Genomic DNA, 23,023 nt, shown 5'->3' on the forward strand with positions numbered 1-23,023 from the left:
TGAAGATGAATCAGGGGAGGTTTAGGACAAATATTAGGAGAAAGTTCTTCACACCCACAGGGTGGTTGGGCACTGGAACAGGGTCCCCATGGAAGTGGTGACAGCACCAAGCTCAGAGCTCAAGGAGCTTTTGGACAACACTCCCAGGCACAGGGTGTGGATCTTGGGGATTTCCTATGCAGGGCCAGGAGGTGGACTCGATGATCCTTGTGAGTTCGTCCAAACTCAGGACATTCAATGTTTCTATTAAAGTCCTTGGAAAATAGTCAAGAAGAAGAGCCCCCAACTCTCCATGCTCCCAGTCACTCACCTTCTGGGCCGGTGACTTCAGGCAAGTGGGTAAATTTCTCATTGCAATAATTGCCCTCGCAGCAGCAGAAAAACACTTGAGGGTTTTCTTCTGTGGCTACACACTCCTGCCTGCACCAGGGAGGGACAGACATGGAATGAAGGGGAGAGAAAAACATTGTCAGCCAACTCCTGCCTTTGGGAGCCAACCTGCCCCAGATTGTCCTCTCCACACACCTTTTCCTGCAGCTGCACTGCACAGATCAGCAGTCTCCACTTATGGAGAACAACTTGGAACTCAAACACCCCAGTGGATAGCAAAGACCCTTGAAAAGACTGCAAAGGAAACAAATGCTTCCATATGTACTGAGGGCATTAGATGGTGAGTAATAAATAACAGCCGCTGCTGCTAACAGAATGAGAAGGAGAAAAACGACAGAGAGACTCCTCAGTCCCTGAGCAGTGACTTTCCCACAGCCCATATGAACGCTGCCAGAGCAGAGAAGTATTTGATGATGCAATTAAAGATTGTGCCATAAAGCACTCATGATGAGGGCTGAGCTAAGGCTGCTCCCACAGCCTTGAGCATCACCAGCCCTCTGCACATTCGAAGGGCACCAGAAGCTGCAGCCACAGCCCTGCTGCAGCAGGACAGAGCTGCAGGTCTGAGGGCATGCAGTGACAGCTCAGGGTAATGGCTTTAAACTGAAAGAGGGTCTCTCTTTCAGTTCAAAGCCATTAGGGTTGGATATTGTACCTAATATCCAACCTTAAATCCTCAGGTTTAGGTTGGATATTAGGTATAAATTCTTTACTGTGAGGGTAGTGAGGCACTGGAACAGGTTGTCCAGAGGAAGCTGTGGATGCCTCATCCCTGGAAGTCTTACAAGGTTAGGCTGGATGGGACTTGGATCATCCTCAGTCCTGTGGAATGTATCCCTTCCCATGGCAGGGGGCTAGAATTAGATGATCTTTACAAGTCCCTTCCAACCCAAACCATTTGAGGCTCCTATGGTTCTCATTTCATTTCTATAGTTTTTAAGTTTAATTTTCAAGTGCTGTCTCCTTCATAAAAAGCTTATTTCTGCATAAAAACCTTTAAGAAAGTCAGGTTGCAGCTCTCATTTTCTGCCTTTGCCTCTTATCCAGGTACTGCTACAGCCTTCCCAGCACTGAGATTTCCTTGCACATTGTGCAAGGCCTTAGGGGACTTCCATGGATCAAACCAACTCCACTTCCCCACATCCTCCCTCTCCCCACAGATCAATGCCAAAAGAGATGTGCAGTGATTTTTTGCAGTACTTTACCTGTCATTTCTTTCTGTTTCTCCAATGATGCTTCCCTTCCCTGCCACCTTTTGCTGTGCTATGCTCTGGTTTTAGCTATTACGCTTGCAGAGCTGCTCTCCACAGAGAACTGTATCAAACTATTTCCTGAAGCCCAGCTAAATTATATGCATAACTTCCTTCCCTCGACCACTTGGAGGAAGTAGCAAAACAATCATAAGCGTTTGACATTATTACTCATTTCTGAACCCATGCCAAGCCTCCCTTTCTGTGTTATCACTGACATACTGCCACGAGAAGAATGGAAAGGGCTCCCTTCAATCCTAGCCCTGGATAGTTTTCAGTGCTTTTCTCCCTTTGTGGGGTTAAAAAATGGCTATAGCCAAACTGTCTCCTCCAAGGTCTCAGCTGGGAAGCACTTGGTTTGTTTGTCAGGCTCTCATTTTTTTCAGCTTCAAAGCAAAAAAGCAGCCATTTGACTTACTCAAATGAACAAAGATGTTTCAACAAGTTAAACAGCGTTTCCAGATGCTTTTTTGTGAAATCAGATAACAAGCCCTTTGGATTTAACAGCATCAGTGTTGGAGCCTTCAATAGAAAACACATCCTTTGCTAAATCTGTTGGTTAAAAAAATCAAGCTAATGAGTGAAAACAGCCTGCTCCACATCTGCAGTTCATTATCCCTGACTCTGAGTGAAGCCATCCAGGTATGTATGACATGTTACACTTAGCAAATATTACAGCTGAGGCAGAGGGAGAGAATGACACATTTTTCTGAGGCAGGGAGGGCACGTTTCAGAGAGGTTCACGTGCTCTGCAGGGGAATGTGAGCATGACCTCTCCAGCAGGGCTGTGTAAATAAAGGAGAGCGCACAAGTCGATTTTTAAACACTATTTTTTCCCTATAACCTTAAATGTACATGTGCCACGTTCTTGTTTCCTCAAGATAAAGAACAGAGTAAGGAGCTGTCACCCTCAACGTCCCAACCCTTGCACTCCAAAATTTTTCCACATTCTGGTGACAAAGGAGGCAGCACTTGGCACATCCCAGCACGTGGTGCTCCAAAAGCAGCTGCAGCAGCCAGAACAGGACCATGCCCTGCATCCAGGGACACAAAATACAGGTGTATCTGCCAAGGATGCTTCCAGAAACTCGGCATTCAAAGGTGCCAGAGACACAAAGGGCACCAGCACAGCACAACTGATCGAAAAATCATCTTCTTAGCCATTTCTGCCACCTTGGGATGCAAAACTGCCTGCATGGAAGTCTGCCAAGGGCACTCAAGGGAAGAGAAAAAATGAAAAGGACTGCATTTAAAGAGGGTTTGTTCCTTTATGTAATTAAAGCTAACCTTTATTCCAAATGTTGCTTTTGATATTTGTACTGTTTTTTAATTCTCAGAAGGGCTTTTAGCTTTGCCCTGGAGCTTGTGGCTTTGAAAAGTCAGGCAATGGAATACTGGATGCTCAATTCCAGGGCTGCAAAAGGCTGGTGAGGAGCCCTGGAAACTTTTTACCATTGTAACAGAGCAACACATTATGACAGAGTTTAAGAAACACTACATCCCTGCAGAGACACTCAGTGACAATACAAGTGTCACTGGATATGAGAGCAGGCACTGAAAGGAGAAATCTGTTTACAGTAAACACTTCTGCTTGCAAGTAGGAAACTCCAGTGACCTTCTATTCTCAGAAGAATCGGCATTAAGATGACTAATGGGCCAAGGAGGATTGATTTATTGGGAAAGAATAAAAATTTAACTATATATAGAGCCTGGCTACTCAATTGGCAAGGGAATAGGTGTGGTAGGAAAGTAACTCTGGAGCTAATAATAGAACAAAGATGAGGAACAACTTACAGCTGAGATAAGCCAAGACAGCAGGCACAAAAGCCGGGGAAGTGTACAGCACCAAAGGGAGAAAACACTGCAGCCATGGCACAAATCTAGCTCCAGCTTAACCCCAGCTTAGCAGCTGATCTTCCTAAAACTTTCAGAATGAGACACTACAAAGATGCACAACTGAGAATTGCACAAAGGTGAGATCGACCCACATCAGTGTTATATCAAGGGAAATCCTTGAATTTTATGTTGCTAATCCTTATTGAAAGGGCTGGGCTTGGCTTGGTTGTTTGGTCATTGGTTTGGGGGTTTTTTAACAAAAACCCTGAGCTCAGAGCTACTCAACATTGTCCTTTTCAACCACAAAACTTCATAGGGCTGTTTTCTTTAGCTGTAATTCTTTTCCCCTTTGTAGAAGTGCATCAAGGGAAGTGAGAAAAGACTAGTTAATTTTCCCAGCTATTTAATGAGGCTGGAGCCTTCACACTACAAAACCTCACTCCTTTTCAGCTTGCTACAAGCAGTGACACACAAACTCACATTGCTTTTGCTCCCCACTCTTTCTCCTGGCCCTCCTCTTCACTCAGCCAAAGAACAGTGGAACTTTTTGCAACATCACAAACGTCAGAATATCTCAACCCCTAACCACCCCCAGATATCTGTGCTTTTCTAGACAGCTCCAAATGATTCCAAGTTTTCTCTTCTATCACCAAATGCTCCTGGAAGAACATATTGCTCTTCATTTGATGGTACAGGACAGGTTTTTCAAAGAATGCCAGAATTATCAAAGCTTTGCTAGGGGAAAAAACAAACAAAACAAAACACAACCCAAAACCCCTGAAAAAAGTGATTTCTGCAGCTTCTATTTAGAAAGTCAAAGCAGATAAGTGACAATTCCGAGAGCTGCTTTTGCCAATTAACTTGGACTTGCCTTCTTTCCCTCTGTGCAAAAAATCACGAGCTTTAACACTTAGAGGGTTGATTAAACCTGCATTTTGGATAAACCAGCTGGGCAATTACCTGTCATAGCAGTTGAAGTCATCCAGCCAGCAGCCTTTCTTCACCAGCTCGATGGAGCCCGAGTTGTTTCTCCAGGAGGCGTAGCAGTGCAGCCGCTTGTCCTTCTCCCCCTCGCAGCGCTCCACGCCGCTCTGGTTGGTCTTCTCCAGCTCCCAGTTGGCATTGTAGTAGATGCACTCCCTCGTCTCTGCCTCCCCGTGGCCTGGCCCTGAAAAATCAAGCCCCAGGAACATTCAGGTAAAGTCAGAAATAGGGAATTGTATGGCTCTGTTTTAGGTGATGCATTCCCTTGGAGCTGAGCGGCTCAGCGGTGAGAGCTTCAGCACAGCGTGCAGATTATTCTTCTCCTCCAGGGTGAGGTGGGAGATGGAGAGGTCAGGTTTGCCTAAGGTCATGGCAAAGTGAGGAGCCAAGCTGAGACCTTCCCAGATCTCCTCTGGACAATGCTTCAACCCTAGGACTCTAAAACAGGGGATGCACAAGGCAATGCATGCCCAGGAATGTTTAACCACAGAAACCTTGTTTAGCAAAGACAACCTGTCAGGGTGCTACTTGATGCTTGCTGGGATGTCATGCAGTGGAGTTACTCTCCATCTGCACCACTACTTTGGGAAACACCACCTAAAAATACCCAGTTTCTTCCATGGATGTAACTGAGAACAGGGAATATTCATCCTGCAGAGGTGGGCCAGACCAGTGGCCATTCCTCACTTAGATCCTGGTTCAGGCTGACTTGGGAAAGACCCCATATGATAAATGCCATGGTTTTAACTGCATTTGACACAGCTCATGGTGCCTCTCCACCCAAGCAAGACCTTCAGCAACAGAAAATTCTGTTCCCCAAACAACACTGGCCACCCCAAATGGATGCTTGGCCACCACAAACAAAGGAGTCTCCATAGCCTGTGGGTCTTCCCTCCTTTAGAGCCTTGTACCAAAGGACTGTGGAGCTCCTACTGCCCCCAAGGAAACAATTCCCCCATAGCCACCATGTGGCAGAACTGAAATAGAACTGCAGACACATCCACTAAAACCAGAGTCAAATAAGGGAACACTGATATTTGCAGGTGACCTGTTCTGTCCTAAACCTTAGAAATCCTCTCTTCATCTGGAAATACTCTGCTTTGTGGCATTTTGAGGATTAGTTTAAAAGAAAACGAGGAATGAAACAAACACACGTCTTGTAAGCATACAAACACAAAAGACACCCTGAGCCCTGTACCATGATGATTCTGTAAATCCTGAAATGCCCTGCAGCCATCTCTCCTTGGGATTACCCAACCTAAGGTAAGGTCAGGCCTGGCCATTATTTTGATGGATTGCAATCATGGAAAATGTAGGTGTCTCAATAAAATGTGTTGACAGCTGGGTAGAAAACACAAATAGGTCCCACAGGATGGTGAAACAAAAGTGCTGTGCTCCCAAAATAGCCAGACCTCTGTGAAGCCTAGAACTAAATTCCTAGCTAGAAAACAACAGATCTGAATAAACTAGGGGTGGTGGGTCTAACCTGCTCCCAATCCCAACACCTGGACTCAGCAATGGGCAATTTTCATGGCACAGAGCAAACTCATCACATTAGGAAGATCTCTTTGCAAGCTGCTGAGGTGTTCTATCCTTCAATAACACTTTTTAGGAAGACTGCTTGATCTGCATCATGGGAGAGACTGCAAGGGAATAAGGGTATGAGAATGTCATAAAGCTGACTCCTGAAACTGGAAATTATATTCAAAGCACACACGAACAAGAGCTCAATTTCAATAGCACCTGCAGGTTTTATCAGCTCTTGCAAAGCTCCATCAGAGTTTTCCTCTGACAAGTTGCTTACAATAATGAAAACAACCTACCAATATCCCTCAACACAGAACAATGTCAATATTGACACTCCTTGTTAAAGCCTTGATATTTGTTCTCTTGATACTTACACCGTGCTTCTTTAGGGCAGATTAAGCATTTTTGCTAAATACTGGTTAAATCAGCAGGAAAGCAAAAGAGCTTTCTCTTGTGTGTGGGGGTGGAGGGCAATATTTTTTTTACTTATAAAGGAAATAATAAATATCTTAACTGCATAGAATCATAGAATGGTTTGGGTTGGAAAGGATTTTTAAAGGTCATCTAGTCTGATATCCCTGCAATGAGCAGGGACATCTTCAACTAGACCAGGTTGCTCAAAGACCCATCCAACCTGGCCTTGAATACTTCTAGAGCCACCACCTCTGTGGACAGCCTGGGCTAGAGTTTCACCACCCTCATTATAAGAAATCATATGGCTTCTAGCTGGTACCTAAAACCTAATCCTCACTTATCACCTTCTGCTCCGCTCCTGGAAATACACTTTGTAATATCATTTTTATCATCCCAAACTGAATATCGCTTTTGATCAAGACAGAAATTTCCTCTCCCTCCCCCAACTCCGTCTCCCAGCAAGCTGGAAGGTTTAATGAACAATTCCACTGGAAAGCAGCCCCAAAATCTAATCCTAGCTCAGCCACCATCATCTGCAACCTCAGGCAATATTGTGTAGCCTCTGTCTTCCCCACCATAAACGACAGCCAATGCGATGCACAGAGCCGCGGTGAGATTTGATATTTCCACTGTGCTTTGGAAAGGGAATGTGGAAAAGATGTGAAGCAGGAGCTGTATCAGCTCTGGGACCAGCAAACCAAGGCTGCTAAATCCTGTGTTGAGCCCAGGCTCCCTTCCCCCAAGACAGTTGTCTTTTCTGGAACAAGTTTCAGCTGAAGAGTAAGAGCTGCTTGCAAACACGCAAACCCGACTCTGCAAACAGCGGCCGCGCCAGGAAAAAGGCCTTTCCCAGTTTTCCCCCCGCTGTTAAAGTTTAGATGATTTGAATAAAAGCATGCATAAAGTTTGAGATGACTAAATAGATGTATGCTTTCTTTATAACAGCTCCTAAGGATGCTTGCATTAAGGAGACACTTTAAAAACCTGTGTGTTTGTTACCTGCTCTCAGATCTCTTTAAAAGCCATTTGGTAGGATCCTCGCCCCGCTGGGTGCTCACGACTGCAAGAAACCCTTCTGTTTGTACCCAAGATGGTCTCAGCAGGAAGGGGCACGGCTCCAGGTCTGGGTATTAATTTACCTGCTGCTTTAGCTCATCAAGAAACACTCACACCTTGCTCTGTAATGGATCACGCAGAGACCAAAGTTTGCGGCTAACTGCCTGCTCTGCACTCGCTGCGGTAAAACCCTCGCTCAACAGAGGCAGGGGGAGTCAAAAGAGGGGCTTGTCCCTTTGAGAGAAAAAGGTGGTGACTAAGACAAGGAAATCTGAGCTTTGCTCATCCATCCCCAGCTGTGTAAATTTTTCTGCCTCCTCTTCCCCCATTGAGCAATGGATAGACCCAAGGCTACCATAGGTCTGTAAAAAACACTGAGCTGGACATTACATAATGAAAAAAATATATAGATTTGATATAAGGATGAAATATTTTTCTCAATGAGGGTGATAAAACACTGGAACAGGTTGCCCAGGGAGGTGGTAGATGATTCATCTCTGGAAACATTCATGGTCAGGTTGGACAGAGCTCTGAGCAACCTGGTGTTGTAGATGTCTCAGCTGCAGGGGAGTTGGCCTAGATGCCCTTTAAAGGTCCCTGCCAGCCCAAACTGTTCTGTGATTCTGCCAAGTGACAAAGGCATGGATAACCATGTCCTGCTTCTCATTTCAAGTTGCAAGAAGAATCAGAGGGTTTTCCCCCAAATATATGTGCAGGAAGCACTTGTCTCCCTCCACTGGACACAGCTGATGCATCAGCACAACAAGGATTTGACTGGGCTCCTAGCAGTACAACCTGGTTCAAGAGAACTGTTGTACCAAACCTGAGCATCTGATAGGAGTGACACCATTCATTTTGGCCAAAAGGGCCTTTCCTGAAACAAAAGTCTTTCAGTGCAGTCATAAACCACAGCTTGAGACAGATTAAAGGGGTTGTGTCCCTACCATCCTGCTCTCCCCCTCCTTACTCTTCATCACTCTCATAGCAGCCTTGGTACATAGGAAAGCTCTTGAGTGCCTTCATTTGGTGGAACTGCCTGGTAACATCCTCCTCATGTGGGATGGCAAATAAACACCCCAGAGAACTGCTCAACTTTTGGCAAAAAATCAATGGGACTTGGGTGCAACGAGATATAAAACCTTTGCTAAGCAAGTGTTTGAAGATTGCTGTTGGAACCTGGTCTCATTCATTGGGTCCCCATTCCTCTCCTGCCTAAGCCTATTCCACCAGCCACAATGCAAAATTTGGGGGAAAAAAGTTGCAAAGCAGAAGCATGTATGTGGGGCAGGGGCATGGAAATGGGGCAGGAGCATGGACATGGGGCAGGAGCATGGACATGGGGCAGGAGCACAGCGACCCCAGCACTGCATCCCACTCTCAGCCCCAGCTCTCTCCATGGAAAAGAGCCTCGTGCCAGCAGCCAGGCAAAAACAATCAACTTTTTAATATCACCATCCACAAATAGTCATTTAAGCAATCAAGCCTGAAGTCCTGTTTGAAATCAAAGTCTAAGGAAGAATCAGGCTTTGCAGGAGCAGATGGGTTTCTGGCATCCCACTGCATCCACCCAGCGCTTCGGGGATGACGCAGCGCGGCTCGTCCCTGAACAAAAGCTGCACAGAAATACCTTTACACAAAATACCAAGCCCAAATAACTCCCCTACATCACACAGGCAGAGGGAGGTACCCACCATCACCCACTTTTGGGGTGGAAATCAACTTTTTGACCTCAGTCCTGAGGAGCTGTCATTATGCTGATTCCCCTGGGTCAGTTTGCTGCTCCAAATGACTGCAGCATCACTGGGTTTCTGCCAAGCAAGACCCCCAGCACCCATCTGAGGCACATAATGATGGGAAGAGCAGTCGAAGCACCACGCGACATGGGAAGACCTCTCGCCTCTACTTGGGAGTTACAAGGCACAGAGGGAGCTCATTAAAAAAAGATCCTCGTGAACTGAAGAACTTCAGCCTGCTGAGACATGGGACCTTGCTGCTGATCTGAGACTAAACCCTGCTCTCCTAATTTGGAGTCGCTGACAGATCACTGAGGCTGTATCATTATCCAACAGCTTCTAAATTATAGCCAAGATCCAGTGTAGCAACTTCCAGGTCTAGGTGTTAGCAGTTGCCAGGCTCCTAACTCATAATTAGATACATAGGGAATATCTTCCCCAAGGCTGAAGGCTGCTATAAATCTCAGCTCTTTATCTCTGCCTGTCCCCTTTTGAAAACCTAAAATGAAAGTATATAGGAAAAGATGGGATGTGTCAAAATAGTCTGCATAAACACTGAGTGATTTACCAGACAGTCTGTTTGCCTGACTGTCAAAACCACAGGGTTTTCTATATGAAGCAGTGTATGCAAGTGAAGTTATTTGCAAACACTTTGTTATGTCCCTATATAGCTATTTGTGCATGTAATTTTATAATATAAAACGGCAGAGATTGTGCACTGAATTGGGGTAATTGCCCTCTAATTTGGAGGGTAATTGCATGCAGCAATTAAGCAACTGCGGATGCATTCTTGCACGTGTCATTATGGAAGTCGGGCCCTTTGTTTGAGGTTTGGGTTTGCTTTCAAGAGCTCTCCCTCAAACCATGGCAGGGATGAGCAGAGCTGGGGAATCAGGAGCTGCTGGGAGCTCACCTTGCAGGGCAGCATCTGCTGGGATGAGCCACTCACCCCTTCCCTTTAGGGGATGCTGAACCAGCTGCCTCCAAACCCACAGCTGCATTTTGGCACAGCCTTCAGTGGGGGACCACAATCTCAGCATGTGTGGAGCATCTCAGAGGCACTGGTGGGGAGGGAGAGGCAGGGAAAGAGGGCTGCTGCCTCCCTCTGCCAGACACCTGCCCAGAAACCACGTGCAGGGCTGCAAATGAAAGAATTTCAAATAGTTGTTGCTAGAAATTCAGAATCAAGCCAGATTGAAGGAGGCTTGCAACTGGGAATGTTTGGAGAGAGACCACCCAGTTGCATCTCTCCAAAACGAATGTGAGATTTCTAAGCCTTGCTCCAGCACTTATTCCCCAAGCAGGGTGATTTCATTCCTGCTGCACTTACATAATAGGGGCTAAATACATTTTTAGGCAAAGCATCAAACTCGTGATGACATCTGTGGTTAAGCACGTAACTGCACATGAGGATTTGGAGACTTGTTGCTTTTATCCTCCTGTTCTTTCACTAAAGCCTTTAAACAGCAGAGCAGAAACAAGTCCCTGTGACTCTGCAGAGCCTCTTTCTCCAGCCAAAACTTCACCCACCTTTGGGCACCTCAATGGCAGAGATGCCCCATCCAACCAGCTGGAGGCAGGGATGGTTAATTAAAAGGATTTATTCCTGCAAAATGTTTTGGTTCTTAAGCCAGATCAGGTAAATCTGGGCACAGGCAGCACAGAGGAAGCAAAGGTGTAATGCCAAGGGAAGATATTACTTGGAATTTTGTTTTCTGTCAATAGATTTGGCTTATCCCACAGTAAAAGAGCTCCAAGTTTTCGAGTCAATCAATGGCTGTTAATCTATTATCTCAGCATATATTGCCATGGAAACCTGCAATGATGCCATTGACAACTACTCTCGAAAGGACAGGAGGCTTTAAGACATTTTCTTTTAAAATTAAAAAAGGAACTTTAATATTAAGAAATACATCCTCCCTGCTCACCAGGGATGACAACTCAGGGCTTCTATATTCACACCATGACTCACACTTCACAGCTTCCACGGACATCTGTGTAGCAACCCCTCCCCAAATATATCTCTTTTTTAACTTGGGTTTTATGTCAGTAAACGATAACAAGAAAATTATTCCATAGAATTAGATCTTCATTAGAATTTCCCCCCCCCAAACAGACTGCAAAACCTGTTTTATAAAATGTAAGGAGTGTGTTTTAGGAGTTATTGATACCAGCTCAGGGAAAGCATGGTTTCATTGGTTTCATTTCAATGGTTTCATTTTTCTGAATAATTTCCCTGGTATTTTAAGTCAAACAGGATGGGAAGGAGAAGGACCTGCAGAAGGACATGGAGCATCCCAGCTCCTCACAAAGCCACAAAACCAGGCAGACCCTGCAGAGGGAGGATGGAGCTGAGTGAAACGACAGCAATACTCGGCTGAGTGAAATATTGAGTGTCCGCACACACATGCATGCACACAGAGCTGATGAGAGCAATCTCCTGGCCCAGAGGGGAGGATCACTCAGGAAAAGGTTCAGTAAATCATTCCTCTGGCCAGGCGGAGCGATCCAAGGAGGTTTGGCCAGGTTGCTGGCTGGCCTGGTGTGCAGCAGGACAGAAACGTTGCCAGCAGTTAATCAATTTTTGGAAGCAGAGCATTTTTGACTTGAACTCAGAGGGTCACTTCTATATTTTATTTAAAGAAGAGATCATTTTAGTTATCCATTAGAAAAATCCTGTTTTGTATCATTTCAGTTAAGGACAAAGCCAAAAATGTAATTACATTTCTCCCTTCACATCACTAACTGTATCTGTCTCCCCCAAAAAGGTTTTAGTTCTTTAATAAAACCATCAGGGAGATCAATCAAAAGCATTTAATGCCGTGGTGCTTTTGCAGTTCATGTTTAAATGCACTTTGGGTCACAAACGAGGCAATTTGGACATCAGAGCTCAAACCAGATTAGTAATAACACACAAAAAAGGCCTAATTCCTAATTTATTTTTCTTTTTTCTTTTTGCACAGATACATACTCCTCCTCAGCTACACCCAAGAGAATGAAATCAAACTCCAGGCAGGCCTGACAAACACGAAGTGACAGATCCAAAAAGGGCAGTGCTGCTGCCTGTGCATGGCATGGGGTGCAGGAGAAGCTGCAGATCCCATCCAGACCCCCAGAGCTGCTCCCTGTCCATGTGTGCCCAGCCCTGAGGATGCCACCCCAGGCAGCATCTCTGGAGTGATGCTCCTCCATCCCCTGTTCTAGAAGACACCCCCAGGCTTCCTTTGCACAGCCTTGCTCCACTGAGGAATTCCATAAAGGAGAGGTTGTGTTTCCTCCCCCAGACCACGAGTTTCCAAACAGGCATAAAGGTATTAAAATTTTTATATTTTTTTTCCTTGAGTTTGAGGTGTGCATTTATAAAAGCATTAAGCAGATAATTTATTTGGCTTGTAACAGCAGTGACTACTCTTTGGCATGAAAAATGGCCCCTTGTGGGCTGAGCACTCTGCACACGCAAGCTACCAGCAAAGTGTCTCAGCAGCCAAACTTTGCAGCCTCTGAAACAGAAAATATTAGAGCTTAATTGCAAGATTAAGGTATTTCCAACTGCACTCCTGAAAATCAAATAGAGGGCAAGTCTTGACCAGATTCCACAAATCACTAAGTAAAATATGCATCAAGTTCTGAAATGACATTTAGAGCACAATCATTTGTTCTCTCCATTCTCCTTGGGAGCCAGCATGGGGTCTGCAAAGAGCATGGGAGGAGAAGTGAAATCACAAACGTTCATAAATATTTTCCCCACACACAGTAAAGTTTTGAAAAGCTTTCAAAGCAAGCCTGGAAAATGAATTTCCTTCCAGGCAGAGGAATGAGGGTATGGGAGCATCTCCTGGCGGAGTGCAGAGGTTTAAGGAACAGCAATAATCATGTGGTGATGCCTTTCCCAGCTTTGTCACGTGCATCTGCTCCATCCCACTGTCCCCACCATCCTGTGACACTGCCACCAGCAGAAATGCTTTGCAGACCTCCTGATTTTTATGGTCTTCTCCAGGGAGAGAGTGATGTGTGTCCAACACAGCACAGCACACCTGGCAAGCCACAGAGAGCTTTGGTACCACAACAGCAGCACCTCAATTCATAATCTACACAGGGTCCTCTGAGATTTATCAGCAGGGACATTTCAAATATGCTTTAAAATGTGCTGAGTCTACTAAGATTGGGCCCCAAGTGCTTTTCTATTGATTCTGCTTGACATTTCCAAATACCACAATTCCAAATTTAATTCACTGGTAATTGGAAAAACTGTAATGCATGTAAATGGACAAGAAGATGTGGGAAGTCCAAAAGGTCAAGCATCAGGAAAACGTGTCCCCAAGAACTAAATGATGCTTGTTTGTGTTCCTGTCACCCTCTTCTACTTGAATAATCAAAGCTTGGAGCTGAGCAGTTTTCTCAGCAGGATGGAGGAAGAAAGGCAATAAAAACCACAACCACTCTAAACCATGGAACCGGTTCAAAAATCCCTGTTTAAAACTCCATCACTGACCAGAATCCAAACACACTATAGAGATGAGTCACTTCATCAGCAGATTACATGAGCAAGTGGGAAACTCAAGGAAGAATTAATTTGAAAATGCTCTCAGTAAACAGAATAAGATTATCTCTACCTAGAAATCAGGTTTCTAAGATTTCTGCTACATCACAGCTTCTCCTTGCCAGCCAGCTGAAGGGGAGGCAGTGACAGAGAAAAAATCTTATAGATGTCCAAGTTCAAACCTCAGATCCAGCTTGATGATGCATGGTTGTTGGCAGGTGCCAACTGGGGCATCATCTTTACTGGCCTGAGAACACCAAACTTCTCCTTCAGAGGAACCAAGGAATTCAGTGACAGGAAATGGTGCAGGAGCATGCAGGGGATGCTTGCCCAGCTCTCTGCAAAGAGCCCTGAGCTGCAGCAAAGCTTGAGGGTTCACTGTGTTGATGGGAAATCTTTGCCCCTTTTGGGCAAAGACCATTCATATGCTTTACAAAATACACTATGACAGAAATCCCCATCTTTCTTCATGTTCTAGAGAATAAACATGCACATTTTAGCTGCCACTCTGACCTGCATTCCCCCCCCAGCATCTGAGCAATCACTGATGGTCAGACACCTTGGTGTTTTTCATCTCAAAGGGTAAGAGCTGATGGAAGTGCAGAGCACAAAAAAATCACAATTTATAGCAGTCTTACACTGATGAAGGACAAGCATCCATTCCCACAACCCAGAGATTCCTCCATCCAGCCCACAGCAGCACATGTGACAATACTTGATAACTCCTTGGTGCAAGCAACATCTTTTGCATCACACTCTAGACCTTCAGACCATCCAAAGTTTGCAGAAGAAACCACTGATTTTTAAAATGCTCTTTTCCCAGTTTACACTGGTATTTGAAGAGTTAACAAGCCAGCAGAAGCCAGCCCTAAAGGAGAAGGGAGGCAGGAAAAAAGCAAGTTTCTGGCCCTTGCAATCACAAACTAGCCTTAAGCCCTCCAAAAGGAAGTGAAGACATTCCTAAAATTCCTTGAGGATGAGAAGCAAGTTGCCAGCTAAACCAGAAGTCCATTTCTCCACTCTTTATCCTTTTAATGGCAAATCCCACATGAGCAATTTCAAGAGCCTCTTTTACAATGGAATTTTCTCCCAAGTGGCTACAGCACATCGAGGACTTGTCTCATGTTTACAGAAATGCACCTTTCTCCTCTGGGTCTACTGAAAAAAGCTGCTGTCAAACGACCTGAGGAAGGAATGCAGCACAACCCAATAGCATCATGCAATTTCCAGTGATTGTTTCTCTTACAATAATGAAAGGCACACTAGAAATGTCTGGATAACTGCAGTGATTCTCCAAAGACAAGTTATAAAAGAGATGCTGTAGAGATTTTATGTAAAGGGGCATGGGGGGAAATAAAGTCACCTATTAGCTTTTATTTTGATTACATGCATTAAGCAGCATCTAGATCCCACTTTGAAACAAAAATGGTTTTGAGCAGATTGTCCCAGGAAGTTGAAATCCTGCCTGTTTCACAGGTGGGAAGCAATAAAATAACTGTGTGCTGTGGGACAGGTCTTTTCCTTCCTGGTTTTCTCACACCAGAGGAAGACTAAAACACTAAAACACTAAATAACAGCATGCACATGGAGTGAAAGAATGACTCACCCTCCATCCACATCCAAGCTTTCTGCATGACCTGAGCTCAACAGCTCCAGCCCCAAAACTGGGTACATTCCCTTCCAGTTCAACTTTCTATTTGGATGCCATTTAGTTCCCATGGTCACCAGACCCCAATATTACATTAAAGAGCATAAAGTAATATTCTAAGTTTCAGCACAGAACTCTCAATTTCCTGACCCTGGGCAGATGGGATCTGCACTAACACTATCTGTGATGCTGCTCCCACATATTTAGATGCTGATGTCTGTGAATGAGGACATGAGAGTGCCCTTGTCTGGGCACTTTCAGAAACACCATGAATATTTAGAGGGATTTTTCACTGGAAATACAATAAGAATCCAAGAGAAGACTCCAGGGAGATCTTTCTGCAGCCTTCTAGTGTACAAAGGAGGTTTACAAGAAAAGTGGGAGAAGACTTCTTATCAAGGCCTGCAGTCATAGGACAAGGAGAAATAGTTTAAAAAATAAAGATGTTGAGTATAAATTAGGTAGAAATTCTTTCCTGTGTGGGTGGTAAGGCACTGCAGAGAAAATGTGGATGCCCCATCCCTGAAGGTGTTCAAGACCACTTTGGATGGAGTGTGGAACAACCTGGTCAATGGGGTTGGAATAAAAGGATCTTTAAAGGTCCCTTCCAACCCAAATATTTCAAATTCTCCTCCATAACCTATTACAAGATCATTTTTAGGCTGCAGCCAAACCCTTTCCTTTTGCCTCAAGATGCAATAATCACTTATTTTGGTCGACATGTTTGAGGTGAGAGATGGGAGAGGTGCCTGCAGGAATGTACACACAGAGGACTGGAAGCTGTGGAGACATGAGCAAACTACAGCCCTGAACACATCTTTTCACTGCCTCCCCTTGCTCAGATTTACCTGGGAACACAGGAATGCAAACTTTTCCCACCTCTCTAATAAAAAAGTATTTTCTGTGACATTACTGAACCCCCCTACTAATCAGCAGGAACAGAAATGGAAGACATGCCACCAGTAAATTCCATTTTTCACTAAAGAAAAGAGAAAGTTCAAGGCAATGTGAGAAGCTTCACAGTGACAGCAGCCAGTTGAGCAATAAAACCACTAATCTCCCCACTAGGCTGGGGCACATGGATCCCAGGGCTCTTCAGCCAATTTCCCTGAACTTTGGTAAGGCGTTGCAGCCATCTGGGAAGAGCAAACAAAACTTTTGATAACTTTTTGGAAGGTGCAGGACCATCTGTTTCCACACCAACAATCAGGTGAACACACCTGCCCCAGGCAAGGCAGCAGCACAGATAAAGGAACACTTCCACCTTTATATCTTTCTTTGGGAACAAAGGAAAGACCAGAGGAAAGTGTCAGCCCAAGCTGCTGGTATGTATTTTCCATGGGCATCATGTCACAGTTCAAGCTTTTCAATATAAATACTTTAGTACAGGATTCACTTTCTTTAATACAATAAGCCCAGGAAAACATAACCTGCTGTTCTGGCTATAGCCTGGGAGCTCTGGTGAGCACTAAGAGATGCACTTTTCTTTGTGCTGGATGAAAACCAGAGGATAAATCTGCTGATCAACCTCCTCCATCTCTATAAGGCTTTGCAAGAGCGAGGCAACTGCTGAAGAGTGAAACAAGTAATGAAGGATGGAACAAGTGACAAACAAGTGACGTAGGGTGAACCACTCACAGCTGGTGGGATCAGGCTCAAAGCACACCTGGAGAAGGCAATTCCTCACCCAAAGGGCAGCTGATGTGGGGAACCCCTTCTCAGAGGATTCCCTATATTGTTTTAAGAAGAACCATGTGCACTTTGTTGTTCTGCTGTTCCTCCCCTGTCACCTCTCAGCAAAAGGTGGAGTCAGACCACCAGGCTGGCTGGGTTTTTGTTCTGGCCTAGTCTGGCCACTGTCCAGCTCCTACACTAAATATCATCAACCTACAAACATCATTTAAAAATAATTCAAATGCTGAAAGACCCAAGCAGCTACTGACCAACCAAATGCACTATGTCACTGACTGCAGCTTTGCTCCTGATTTCCATCCCCACCCATCCAGCCAGCCTGCATTTCTTTTCATGTTGGGATTTGAGAAACCCAATCCCCCTGAACAACTGCCCTGAGCCCAGAAGTGCCATTTGGAGCTGACAGCTGCTGAGAGAAGAACACAAAGCCCTCTTCCTGCCAGAGTCCTTCCCTGATACCCTTGCAACCATTTCCCAATAGACAGAGATTTTGCACAGGCTTTTTATCTGTTTGCTGGTATTTTCCATCTTAACAAGTTTTTAATGTTTCATGTAGCAAGGATGCCCCTGCCATTTAAAGAGGGAAGCATGCAGTAGTAATTATTCATTAAAAACACATCATAAGTGACCTTTACACTGAAGCAGAGGAAGCCACGTGCCTGCCTGGCTGTATTCTGGCAGGGCCAGGAGTTTCAAAGGGAGCAAATATTTTCATGCAGGATAGCCAGCCTAAGCTATCTTGAAAAGATGACTCATTCTTGAGAAAACAAAAACTGTTTAAAACATCTCAGACTAAGTATCCTCGAGTCAATATACAGTTTGAAAAATCTAAGTGGAAAGGAGAAGTCACCATAGTGGTCCAAGCTGGTATCTCAGCATAGTGAAAAATTAACATTTTGTCTTCCTTGCTATACAAAATACAATTACTAGACAGGGCAACTAATGGGGACTAGCTGTCTCACCATGAAATATGAAGAATATTGGTGTTTCTACTGCAAAGTAATTCTACAGATTGAATGAAAATCCAAGGCACACCTACAAGCTTTGCAGCAAGAGCTGGAGCCCTTTGTTTGCAGCAGCTGTTTTAGTGGGATATGCAGGTTAGTTTTGCTCATACAAGCCACATATCCCTAATACAGCAAAAAAATAAACCCAGGTTTTGCAGAAGGAGGTGATGTAGCTCTTTTATTCCTGGAAGGGGATGAGTCCCATCTTTGAGCTGTATTTCAGGCATGCATGTAGGAAGCAGAGCATCATACAAGCAAGTGAGAAGCAGAGCCAACACACACAGAGAATCCAGGCACCAGAATCATTTGCAAAGCAAAACTAACGTACATCACTTTATGCATGATTACATTTTCAAAAGCAAGAAGTGTTAGGAAATATTTTTGAAGACAGTCAGTAATGTTTGGCAGGAATCGCTGACTCAAGCCCTTGATCCGGCATTTAGCTGATGACTGGAAAACAGCCCTGGCTGTGTTTATTCTTTAGACAAAGTCCAGCTAAAAATGCATCCAGGCTTTAATAATCTGTGTAACAATGACCTCAAAACCCCAAATACAACACTGCATTGCATGCAGGTTTCCCAACAGTGTAGAGCATTGTCAGGGCTCACATCCAGCTCTCTGCTTTGGATGCACAGTCCCCCAACACGGCGTTTTCATCTTTAGACCACTCCTGGAAGTAATGCACTATTTCATTTCCATTTGCATTTCAATATGGCCCCAAGGGCTTTACATACATCTGGTCCTCACTGTGTTAAGATTCTTCCCAAACACCATATTGCCTAAAGATGGTGAGACAAAGGATGTGCTGCATTTTGAGCAACCTCACGCGCGGGCTCTCGGCCAGAACAGTGAACAGAGCATCCTGCATCCTACCCTGTTTCATTCTGCAGGTCTCCATGCCAGCTCTGCTTTACAAACAGCAGCAAATGTCACCATCCCAGTTATCTCAGGTGGGGAGAGCCAGAGGAGGAGGCACAGCTCCAAGCTCAAGGTTATACATCGAGTCAGGAACGAGCCACCAGGAATATTTGACTCATCCATGTCAGAAGATCCCAAACTTTCCATGTTACCTAAACAACAAGAGCCTGAGGGAAGGCACTATAACAGGTCTGCTGTGCACAGCTTGGGAGCTACAGATCTCACACACAGGCTGGGAGCTTTTTATCCATCACCTTGCTGTAAATGCTTCCCTCTTTTCCCCCACACAGCCCAAGCCAGCAGCAGTTTTGCTCCCATCACGCATGTCACCTTCAGTGGGAGAGGACTTCATATATTTTTAAGACATTCATACTTTTGTACAGCATTATTATTTAGGATCTGTGAGCTCTTCCAGAGGGTGAAATCCTGCTTTTTTTCCTAGACTGAGGAGTATTTTTATCCATGCTTTCGGTGTCTCCCGCCCCAGCGCTGGCCCTAATTCCCCTGGCACACCCACCATCCTGGGGCTGAGCACAGGCAGGGATGATAAATGAGACCAAGTGCCTCAGACCAGCCACGAGGCTGATTAACCCTCTCTTCTCCTCAGAGAGCTCAGGTTGGACACAGCAGTTTTGCTTGTGCCATGCAGGGGACTGGCAGTGGGGAGATTGTCCCTCCTGCCCAGAACAGGGTCAGCATCTGGCTGCTGGTAAGCAGAGAATGCAGACACAGGAGGATCCTCAGACCCATTTTAAAACCAGCTCAAAATAGGGTGCTGCCTCTCAGTCGAGCCAGCAGCGCCAGCCTTGCCAAGATGCTGAAGCTCTCACTCCTCACATGGGTGTTCACTCCTCCCCAAGCACCCAGCCCTTCCCAGGCTCCAGCTGCTGAGCATCCTTTGGGCACAGGTGTCTCCAGCAAGGAGCAGAACACTCTCACCTCTCCCTCTGGAAAATAAATATATAATTTTTTTTCGAAGCAAGGACACATATCAAAGAGCACAGGATGCAGCACAGTGACTCATGCAAGCAGCAAAGTAAAAACTTGGCTGCATCCCTGCCCGCACAGGGCATTCTGCATCTCTTCCTATAATTAGTCCTTCAAATGCTAGAGGGGAAAGGAACAAATTCAAAGAGGTTTTACTTCCCAATTATTCACATATTTCCAAATCAAATGGTTGTCTGTCAGAGAGCAACATGCCATTGCCCTAGGATATCAAAATGCAAACTGAAAAGTCTCTCCAGGAACAGGATTTGCTTTCATTACATTTATATCACCTAATTCATTTTAAGATTATATATAATTAGTCTCTCCCTCCCTTCCCCACCCCAATCCAATATACTCTCCCAAGCAATTTCAGAACATGCCACACATGCCAATGGCACTTTTAAGGCAGCAGTCTCTTGCCTTTCAAACAATACATGGAATTTTAATTTCGTTTTTTTAGTATTTTCTTTCTTTGAATTGCCAAATCTTTCAGGTGTGCATCAGTATTTTTATTTTTTTTTTCTTTTTGAAGGAAACACCTCTAAGGAACTTTTTATCTTTCCTCATTTGCCTTCTGACAGAGATTTCAGTCTGCCATCCCTAATGTTTCACAGCCATTTTCCATCACCATCAGACTCTGTGTGCTACCTTCATTTGAATATCTCCATTTTCATTTTAAATCCTCCTGATTCCAGCAGGTAAACCTGCAGTAAGGTTTAACTGAGAGAAAGCCAAAGTGCCTGGATCACTTCCCCACCAACACATTATTACAGCATTGCTCCCAGCAAGGATGCAATTTCCTTGAATCATGGAATGGTTTGGACTGGAAGGGACCTTAAAAATGTTCTCATTCCAATACCCTGAAATGGGCAGAGACATCTTTCACTAGAGAAGATTGTTAGAGCCCAGTTCAGCCTGGCCTTGAGTACTTCCAGGGGTGTGAAATAGAAAAAAGTGAGAGCGAGCCCCCTGATCCTGTAAAAACTGCCAGCACACACATGAGGAAAGTCTGGAGACAGGCAAGGGTATCCTGGCCAGCTGTGAATAGAAAATAATTATTTCATTATTGTTAATCTCCTAATAGGGAAGGAGGAGGATCTTTCCCCATGAGGGAGAGAGAGATGGTGTTTGCTGCTGCTTCCTGCTCTGCTGAGATTTCCCTGAATTTAGGGGGAAAATCACATCAACCATCAACCACTTCAGCACAGATGATGTTGGGGCTGGATGAAAAGCATCCCATTTCTACCAGAGGTGAAACAGCACATTATCAAATACAAGGAGTGTCACTGCTGTCATCCCAAACCACTTGTTGGGTTTAAATGAGATGAAATCCAGTGTTCCCCTATGGCAAGAAGATGCCACAGGGGTGTGATGTGTCCAGGATCCCACAGCATTTTACTGCTTTGCACTTTCAGCCACAGCCCTGTACCTCTTCTCTTCACTCTTTTGAAACAATGGATTTTTGATTTCTTAAGCAACAAAGCAAGGAAATCAGTTTTGAGAGCTTCTTCCATTTGCAAAAGCCAATTTATACAAAAACCCAAAAAGCCAAGGGGTATTTCACCCAGTTTCCACACAAGCCCTTGACCCTGGGAGGCTGGAACTTGGACCAGCTGTTTGGCACCAGGGCTTTGAGCACCTCTAAATGACCAAGAGAAAAACACCAGAGTTGTTAACTCGGTTAACTCAGAGCCCTAAAGGTAACACCAGAGTGAAGATGAGCTCATTTTATCACAATAAAGGTGAGGACAACCTCAAAGGAAGGAGCTGCTCTGTGCTGAAATAGGGACCAGCACCAGCAGGCAGAGTTGTCTGGATGTATAAACACCCAAAGCAAAAAAAGCATCACAACCCCCCAAGAAAAGAGAAGGCAAGAAAGAAAATAAAAGAAAAAAATAAATAAAAACATCGTTATTTAACTCTATCAAGGAGAAAATGTGGCATCCTGCACTGCTGCCAAACAGAGGACCCAGGAGTCTAAAATAACAACAGCTCTGAGTGTGAGGACGCTGGGGACAATGAGCCTGCCTGGCTGCAAAGGCAGGGAGAGGATGAGGAGGCAGCCTGGTGTGGAAACTTGTGCTGTGTGAAGGCCCCCTGAATGCACCTCAATCCCTGTGAGCTGGGAACTCCTCTCCCTGCCCCAGAGTCTGCCCAAGGGGGTCAGGGATGGGCATTCCTGGATTGGCATTGTCCACATGGGCAGACAAGAACCAAGAGAGGAGGGGGTGATGGAGGGGTGAGGCAGCCCAGCTTAGGCACATTAAAAGGGGAAAGTACAGGGATAGCTTACACCCACCATAGATTTAGGTGGGGTTTTTAGCCTAATGAGTTCCCAGAACCACTTAGAAAAATTCCTCATCTCCTCACACAACCCTCAGTGCAAGTAAGTCCTGCAGAGCCACCTGTGACAGAGCTGCCTAACTCAGAGCAGGCTCAGGCCAGCACCCCAGTACATGCTGCTTTGCAAGGAATTTTGATTAATCTTGCTGCTTTTTAAACACAGATCAAGATCAGGAGCACCAGCTCCCATTTCTGTTTTTTCAACTGTTTTTACTTATTCTCCAACACTAAAACCACTTGTTCCCCTCACTGCAATTCCCCACTAAGTCTCAGCATCTTATTTCCAGATTTACTCAAGTTTTTTAACAAGCTGCACACCTTTAACTGGGAAGCAAAAATGCTGTTTGTTATCCCTCCCTCCTGGCTGATCCTCAGGTGTGACTGACGTATCATCTGCAAGGGATTTTCCACATCATGGGCTCCCTCTTACAGCTGCAGCTGCCTGCAATGGGTTTGTGGCTTGTGCACACATGGAGCTGTTCCAGCAGAGCAGCTCAGGCTCCTGTTCCTTCTCAATACCCACAGGAGAGTGTGTTTATCCTGGAATAACACTGCTTTGTTTCAATTTAGCCTCGTGGATATGCTGCAGTGAAATAAATCAGATTAAAAATTAATCTCCACTCCAGATTAGGAATATCTAGATGGATGCAGCCATTTGGGAGCAGCTATTTCACATTAAATCCATATCGTGTTTTAAT

The 23,023-nt window shown here is 44.9% G+C and overlaps 1 protein-coding gene across 1 annotated transcript in view; it reads right to left on the reverse strand.

The window, feature by feature from the left end:
* Positions 1-23,023, reverse strand: part of ACVR2B (activin A receptor type 2B) — a 107,205-nt gene that overhangs the window by 19,829 nt on the left and 64,353 nt on the right. Inside the window, exons 2-3 of the mRNA XM_058027997.1 lie at positions 4,437-4,644; positions 311-420 (exon numbers count right to left, since the gene is read on the reverse strand). Of these exons, the coding sequence (XP_057883980.1) occupies positions 311-420; positions 4,437-4,644 (318 nt within the window). The remainder of the gene's footprint in view (positions 1-310; positions 421-4,436; positions 4,645-23,023) is intronic.

Source organism: Melospiza georgiana, chromosome 1 (assembly GCF_028018845.1).
Source record: "Melospiza georgiana isolate bMelGeo1 chromosome 1, bMelGeo1.pri, whole genome shotgun sequence".
NCBI classification, from domain to species: Eukaryota; Metazoa; Chordata; class Aves; order Passeriformes; family Passerellidae; genus Melospiza; species Melospiza georgiana.